At 54.6% G+C, this 8,060-nt stretch overlaps 1 protein-coding gene across 10 annotated transcripts in view; it reads right to left on the reverse strand.

Moving 5' to 3' along the window:
• IKBKE (inhibitor of nuclear factor kappa B kinase subunit epsilon) overlaps nucleotides 1–7,848 on the reverse strand; it is a 29,588-nt gene extending 21,740 nt beyond the window's left edge. For 2 of the 10 annotated variants that reach the window (XR_015245958.1, XM_086693634.1), the window contains exons 1-6: nucleotides 7,520–7,827; nucleotides 6,857–6,946; nucleotides 5,010–5,128; nucleotides 4,061–4,309; nucleotides 3,621–3,750; nucleotides 1,746–1,927 (exon numbers count right to left, since the gene is read on the reverse strand). Coding sequence is in view for 8 of the 10 variants with exons in the window: in XM_086693634.1 (XP_086549760.1) it covers nucleotides 1,746–1,927; nucleotides 3,621–3,750; nucleotides 4,061–4,309; nucleotides 5,010–5,096 (648 nt within the window). In the remaining 2 variants the exon portion in view is untranslated. Of the gene's footprint in view, nucleotides 1–1,745; nucleotides 1,928–3,620; nucleotides 3,751–4,060; nucleotides 4,310–4,400; nucleotides 4,537–5,009; nucleotides 5,129–6,856; nucleotides 6,947–7,519 lie in introns of those variants that run through there. The other 8 variants (XR_015245960.1, XM_086693637.1, XM_086693635.1 and 5 more) reach the window with 8 other exon arrangements.
• Nucleotides 7,849–8,060: the final 212 nt, after the last annotated feature.

The following is an 8,060-nucleotide window of genomic DNA, read 5'->3' on the forward strand; positions in this document are numbered from 1 at the left end:
GTGAGACAGGAAACCATCAAAACCCTAGAGGAGAAAGCAGGAAAAGACCTCTCTGACCTCAGCCGTAGCAATCTCTTACTCGACACATCCCCAAAGGCAAGGGAATTAAAAGCAAAAATGAATTACTGGGACCTTATGAAGATAAAAAGCTTCTGCACAGCAAAGGAAACAACCAACAAAACTAAAAGGCAACCAACGGAATGGGAAAAGATATTTGCAAATGACATATCGGACAAAGGGCTAGTATCCAAAATCTATAAAGAGCTCACCAAACTCCACACCTGAAAAACAAATAATCCAGTGAAGAAATGGGCAGAAAACATGAATAGACACTTCTCTCAAGAAGACATCCGGATCGGGGCGCCTGGGTGGCGCAGTCGGTTAAGCGTCCGACTTCAGCCAGGTCACGATCTCGCGGTCCGGGAGTTCGAGCCCCGCGTCGGGCTCTGGGCTGATGGCTCAGAGCCTGGAGCCTGTTTCCGATTCTGTGTCTCCCTCTCTCTCTGCCCCTCCCCCATTCATGCTCTGTCTCTCTCTGTCCCAAAAATAAATAAACGTTGAAAAAAAAAAAAAAAAAAGAAGACATCTGGATGGCCAACAGGCACATGAAAAGATGTTCAACGTCGCTCCTTATCAGGGACATACAAATCAAAACCACACTCAGATATCACCTCACGCCAGTCTCTGACCAAAATGAACAAATCAGGAGACTATAGATGCTGGAGAGGATGTGGAGAAACAGGAACCCTCTTGCACTGTTGGTGGGAATGCAAATTGGTGCAGCCACTCTGGAAAGCAGTGTGGAGGTTCCTCAGAAAATTAAAAATAGACCTACCCTATGACCCAGCAATAGCACTGCTAGGAATTTACCCAAGGGATACAGGAGTACTGATGCATAGGGGCACTTGTACCCCAATGTTTATAGCAGCACTCTCAACAATAGCCAAATTATGGAAAGAGCCTAAATGTCCATCAACTGATGAATGGATAAAGAAATTGTGGTTTATATACACAATGGAGTACTACGTGGCAATGAGAAAGAATGAAATATGGCCCTTTGTAGCAACGTGGATGGAACTGCAGAGTATGATGCTAAGTGAAATAAGCCATACAGAGAAAGACAGATACCATATGTGTTCACTCTTATGTGGATCCTGAGAAACTTAACAGAAACCCATGGGGGAGGGGAAGGAAAAAAAAAAAGAGGTTAGAGTGGGAGAGAGCCAAAGCATAAGAGACTCTTAAAAACTGAGAACAAACTGAGGGTTGATGGGGGGTGGGAGGGAAGGGAGGGTGGGTGATGGGTATTGAGGAGGGCACCTTTTGGGATGAGCACTGGGTGTTGTATGGAAACCAATTTGACAATAAATTTCATATATTGAAAAATAAATAAATAAATAAGCTTAAAAAAAAAAAAAAACAACCCACATTGGTATGGAGTTAGCCCATCCAGAGCATTTCCATGTGCCCACTCTCTGCCCTGGGGAAAGTGGTGATCAGTAGTGCCCCATCCTAGGTGAGGATCACATCAAGGAACTAATTGCACAAGGGAGGCCTGGGGCAGGGGGGCCCGGTCAGAGGGGCCCGGGCAGGGACACTTGGGCAGGGAGGCCCAGGCAGGGTGCAGCATCACCTTTTCTATCTTAGAGAACAGAATAAATCCTTCTGGTTGGGGTGCAGGGGTGACAGATACCCTGCCCCACACAGGGGGATTGAACAGAGCCCCTATTCAACACCCGACTCACCAGGTACTCCTCAGTGCCATAGACAGAGACAAACTTCTCATCGTCATCCAGCTCCCGGGCGGCCCCAAAGTCCGTCAGCTTATAGATGCTCTGCCCCTCCTCCCCCATGAGGCGCATGATGTTTCCAGGCTTGATGTCGCGGTGGACAATGCTGTTTTCCCGCAGGTGGTTCATGCCGGCCACTGGGGACGGAGGGAGGGCTGCTAGCTCTCTGGCCAGGAACAGCTCAGTGTGTGGGGCTTCTTTTGGGGGAAAGGACGCCCTTGGGTCCAGATAGAGAGTTCTCATGGGCTGACAGAGCCACAGGAAAAGCAGGAGGACAGACATGGGCACAGGGCAAAGGCGGGGAGCCCAAAGACACGGGTGCTGAGGTTCCACTGGGATTCCCTAAGAAACTAAGAAGGATGGTGTCTCTGCCTCCCCAAAGATGGCATCCCCCTTCTTGTCTGATTTATTTTTAAAAATTGTAATAGGGGCGTCTGGGTGGCTCAGTCGGTTAAGTGTCTGACTTTGGCTCAGGTCATGATCTCACAACTCATGGGTTCGAGCCCTGTGTTGGGCTCTGTGCTGACAGCTCAGAGCCTGGAGCCTGCTTCAGATTCTGTGTCTCCTCCTCTCTCTTTCTCTCTCTGCCCTCCCTTGATCACCCTCTCTCAAAAAGTTAAAAATTGTAATAAAATATACCTAGCATAAAATTTAGCATTTTAATCATTTTAAGTGTAAAAACCCCGTGGCATTAAGTCCATTCACACTGTTGTGTGACCATCACCACTGTCCATCTCCACAGCTTTGCCAATGTCCCAAATAGACACTCTACCTATTAAACAATCACTCTGCATTCCTCCCCCTGCCCCCGCCACATGCCATTTGACTTTCTGTCCCTATGGATTTGACTGTGACTTACTTCACTTAGCAGTGTCTTCTAGGTTCATCCACATATAGCATGTGTCAGAATTTCATTCCTTTTTAAGGCTGAATAGTACCCCATTATGTGTATATACCCTATTTTGTTTGTGCATCCATCTGTCCATGACGTGTGGGTTGTTTTCTTCTCATGGCTGTTGTGAATAACACTGCTATGAACTCTGGTGGACAACCTGCTTTAAGAATTGTTTTTAGGCTAGTGGGGCGCCTGGGTGGCTCAGTCGGTTGGGCATCCGACTTCCGCTCAGGTCATGATCTCGCGGTCCATGAGTTCGAGCACCGCGTCAGGCTCCGTGCTGACAGCTCAGAGCCTGAAGCCTGTTTCAGATTCTTTGTCTCCCTCTCTCTCTGACCTTCCCCCGTTCATGCTCTGTCTCCCTCTGTCTCAAAAATGAATAAACGTTTAAAAAAAAAAAAAAAGAATTGTTTTTAGGCTAGAGTTTTAGACTGCTGATTAGCAGGAATCAGATATAGTAAAAACGTTGGGGTTGGCAAGCATAATTCGTTCCGGAAACATGCTTGTAATTCAAAGCATTTGTATATCCAAGCAAATTTCGGGAACCATTGGCTCAGTTGTGATCATGTGACATCTGGCATCCGTGCCACTCGTATTGCAAGACGTCGCTCGTGTATCAAGTTAACATGTATTAGAAATGTTTGCTTGTCTTGCAGAACACTCACAGAACAGGTCACTCGCAATCCAAAGTTGTACTGTACTTGGATTCTGTCCATTCTTCAGTGTCTGTCCTGGACCTGGACAGCGTCTGTCCTGGTCTGTGAACGGAGAGCCTCTTAGGGACAGAATGTCTTCTCTGTTTGGCTACTTTTTTCAGAAATGCCAGACCCTCTGGGACATCGCCTTCCCCTGAGGGCTGGGCCTGGGGCTGGTCTGAGTGGGGAGGAGGGAAAGAGGGGGGAGACTTCCCGGTGGGGGGTCAAGGAGGGGCTCACCCACACAGCGCAGCACCACCAGAAACTCATCCTCCGGCAGCCCGAAGGCGTTCTCGGGGCTTTCGAGCACGCTCAGCAGGCTCCCACCGGAGCAGTACTCCATCACCAGCACCTTCTGCCGGCTGCCCCCCTGTGGGTGGGACGGAGACAGGGAAGCTTGGGGCAGAAGGCAAATGTCCCCTTCCATTGCTGTGCGAGGAACAAGCTTTCTCAAGAGGGGGTGACTCAGCCTAGAGCCAAAACCCCCCCTTCTCTAGGTCCCAGCTTCTGGCCTGGCCTTCCCTCCTTGGCCTTACAGTGACTCCACACACCTGAGCCCAAGATTACCTTTTCCAGGAAGCCCTCTTTGATTAGGCCCTACCACCCACCCTCACTTTCCCCCCCCGCACATCCCACCCCACATTCCTTACTCCACCCTACAGGTTGCCTCTCCGGCTGACCTGCTGACAAGCATGTGACCATGTCTCCATGATTCTGTGACCTGAGTCTTTCCAGCCTGTGTGGGTCAAGGACAAGACCACCTCCCTCTGACCAAGCACTGGACCCACCGTCTCCTCCACTGCAAAGAGCTTGACGATGTTCTGGTGGTTCAGCTTTCGCAGGACATCAAACTCCCTCACCTGCACCTCGCGGGGTCGCAGGTAGCTGGCGGTGTTGAAGACCTTCACGGCAACCAGCTCCCCGGATTTCTGCCATGGGGGGCACGGGTAACGTAAGTCCCACCCCTGCCCAGGGGAGCACACCCGCCCCCAGCCCTCCATGTAGCTTCCCCCGACCTGCCTGAGACCAGAGATGAGCAAAGGCAGCCTGGTTGGGGGTGGGGGCTCCCAGCTCCCACCCAGCTCCTTCCTCAACCCAGAGGGAATGAAGCAGGTCCAGCGCTGGTTGGGGACAAGGGCTTGGCGCACCAGATAGCCTGCAGGGGATGGTCTGTTGTTACTATTACTGTTTCTGTTGGCAACAACCACAATGGCAGCTACCACTCCCTGGTGCCAGTAGCAGAGTTGGGATTGGAACCTGTTCTGTCTGACTTCACCTCTTGAGACAGGACGGTGCCGTGTGTCTCATACAGTCAGTACAGCACAGCGACAAAGGCAGGGCAAATCCAAACAAGTCCTACTTCCCACCTCTGCTACTCCTAGATTTGCTGCCACTTCCCCGGGATGATGGCTTTGTGTCTTCCTCTCTTTCTCTCCAGTCCCAAAATGTGCTTGAAGCAAGCTCTTAATCCCTAAGGAGCCCTTTTCAGCTCCCCACACCTCTTGCCAAAGCCCCCGGCTCCAGAGCCTGCAGGACAAAGTCCAGAGGCCTCTGCCCTGCTGCCCAACAAGGTGCTGACGGGGCCAAGAACTTCACGGATGCGGGGGCCTGGCCAGGGCCGTGTCCTACCTTGTTTCGGGCCTTGTACACACTGGCAGTGGCCCCCTGCCCCAGCAGGTCGTCGGTGTGCCATAGGTAATTGACAGTGCTCTGCATCTCCTGCCCCCGGCTGGCTGGCCGCCTTCTGCCTAGAAAAAGAACATGCAGGGATCGAGCATTCTATTCCTGAACTGGGGTGGACACTGGTGGCCTTTTGGGTGGCTGTGCCCAAGACCATCCCACAAAGGGTTCCGTGTGGCCATTCCGGGGGCGATGGAGGTGGCGGGGTGGGGGGGGGGGAATGGAGGAAACGTGAAGCACAGAGAGGAACTTCTCCGAAAAGAAGTACAGCCCCCTCCCCCCCGCCACCCCGGGGCCCTCAGCCCTCAGCCCTCAGCCCTCAGCCTGCGCCTGTCCCACCACAGGGCACTCTACTTGTCCTCACTCCCCATCTTCTCCCGCCACCTCCCCAGATGGGCCATTCTGCAGAGACGAACCTTTTTCTCTGTCACCTCTCCCAGGCACTGAGAATTCTGGGGTTTTGACATCCAGGCCTGGGATTGTCCCAGGAAGCAGAAATAGTGCTTGAAGGAAGGGCCCCAGGTCAGGCAGCGTCAACCACACCACCACAAATCTCCAGGATTGCAACATGAGCCTGGAGCCCTTCTCCACCCACTCGCCTGGGCCCACCACTTCCTGCTGCTGTGAGCTAACAGGCGGCCAGTGTGGCCAGGTCAGCGCCGCTCTGGAGAGGAACGACACATCCTGCTGCCGGCAGTGTGTGTGAGGATGCGCGCATGTGTGCGTGGGAAGGGGGTGGGGAGGCGGCGAGATACCAGCAAATCCAAGGGCTCAGGAGTCCCGGGGACCATCTGAAACCCTCTCCAGCTCCATTCCCCATCTTTGCCCCCGTCCTGTGCTTTCAAGGCCAGTTCCTATAAAGCAACTGGGGCCAGGGAGTGCAGCCTCAGAAATTAAACTCAAATTCTCTGAAAAATAGGCTCAGGTCTGGTCTTAACGGGATGACTGGGAGAAGGAACATGAGAAGGGCCACTACCTCTTAAATACTCTCTAATAAGGCTGGTCCGGACAGGGTTCCTTCCTCTTGTAACATCTGATCAGTTCTCAACCCTAGGGTCACCATGCCTGGAATCCTACAGTTCCTTAGCTTTCTTTGAGCCTTCTCTCTATAATCTTTTAAAAAATGCAATTCCTTGAGCAAGAGGCCACTTCAAGAGACTCAGTGGCCAGTTCCTAGATTCAGAAAAGGTACCTAGTGTGTGCATTTTGCAAAGGCAACGGAGATACAGAGAGACAATATATTAGCTCATCAGCTTGAATGAATTGATCAGGTAAATTCCTTACCCCCTCACCCTGGAGGCTGAGGAAAAATCATGATGCCGGCAGATCTGGGGATGTGAAGCCTGACAGAGCACACGAAAAGCAAGGCCAAGGGGTCCAGTCTGGGGAGCTGGTGGGTGGCAGATTTCACTACCTTCATAATCCTCCCCAGGCCTGGTCCCCAACATGGGCCCTGGTGCCGGGGCAAGGTGCAGCTGAAGACCGAGGGAATGCACAGTGTTGTGCAAAAGGCAGAGCCCTGGAAGGGCGGCGCGTCCTGGGCTCTGCTCCTGGTCCTGCCAGGGCTGTGCCTAGGAGCTGATGGGTGGTGCATTTGGTTGGCTGCGTGTGCGCTCGCACCGCCCCCCCCCCCCCCCCCCCCCCCCCGCCCCCTCAGGTGCAGGGAAAGGCTGCTGTCCTTCGGAGTTGGTTGGATGAATGAGGGTGGGTGGTGGAGCCTGGGCGCCCATTGCCCCACCCACTGTCTGCACTCGTCTGTCGTCCTCCTGGGGACTACTGCGGCCAAACGCACTTACCCAGTGCTCTGAGCCGCTGTGGATCAGCCAGAGACTCTCCGGGGCGAGCGTCTGTTATGTTTACTGTCTGTGGCAAGTCCAGGAGCTGAGCTACACCGGAAAGAGGAGGGCGGATGAGAGGCACCCCTCGGTGCTATGTGATTCTCAGCCACCGTCAAAGGCCACCAGCCCCAGCCCTTTAACCCTTTCCTGTTTGTCACCCTCCCCCACAGGGCTGGGGGTTTCCAGCCCATTTCCCCAGCAGCTCCGAGAGACTTTCCTCCCCACTCCTGGGACTTGGGTCAGGGAGAAAGACCCCAGGTTGGGTGAGGGCAGGCGCCAGGAGCCAGGCAGGAGAAAAGTATGGAGGCAGAAGCCGAACAGGGGCGGCCGGTGTTGGGACGTAGAGCCCAGAAAGGGATCGGGGGAGGCAGGTGGCAGCTCTCCCCCGTGCCACAGCCCTCCCTGCCTCTCGCTCTGGACTCCAAGCAGTCCTTTACAAGGGTGACCGCCGGAGAGGGCATGCAGGGCACTGCCGGGGGACCCCAGAAGCGGCAGAGAGACCCGGGGAGGCACCACAGGGCTGGGAGAGCCTCTGGCTACGTGGCAGCACCCCTGCACTCCACTGAGTGCTGCCCTGCGGCTGCCCCGGTCCAGCGGCCCCTGCGGACTCGGCACACTCACCCCATCTCAGCTGCGGTGGTGGTTTGTAGGCTTGTGGAAGAGCGTGGCACCCACTGAACTTTCAGCACGCACTGTCATCCACAGGCTGTGCGCATAACATCCTGGTGGCCACGGTTCCCCCCGGGGACCCCCGAGGCTGGGCCAGCTGTGGGGGTGGGGGGCCTTGCGCCACCCCTGGAGCTGGGAGGGCGGGGGCGTGGGTGGGGGGCAGATAGTGTCCTCTCCAGCTCCCTGCAAGGGGACACTGCTCAGCTCCGAGCCAGCCGGCCCTGCTCTCTCACACTTCCTGATTTGGTTCTTTCTCTCTCTTAAAGGGACAGAGGCAGCTGGGCTGCAGCCACCCCCGGCAGGAAGGGGAAAGGATGCTCTGAGCTCCCAAGTGGAGGTGGCGGGACCGGAGTCTGAGGCACAGAGAGGCTTGAAACTGAGGCCGGGCAGTGGTGGTGGCCGCAGGGTGCCCTCTGGGCATGTGCCATTTGCGGGAGCAGGGAGCTCCAGGACCCGGCCCAGAGTCCACGGAGCCGGTTGGGCAAGTTAGCCT

Source organism: Puma concolor, chromosome E4, assembly GCF_028749965.1.
Source record: "Puma concolor isolate L17-30 chromosome E4, mPumCon1.1.hap2, whole genome shotgun sequence".
NCBI lineage: Eukaryota > Metazoa > Chordata > Mammalia > Carnivora > Felidae > Puma > Puma concolor.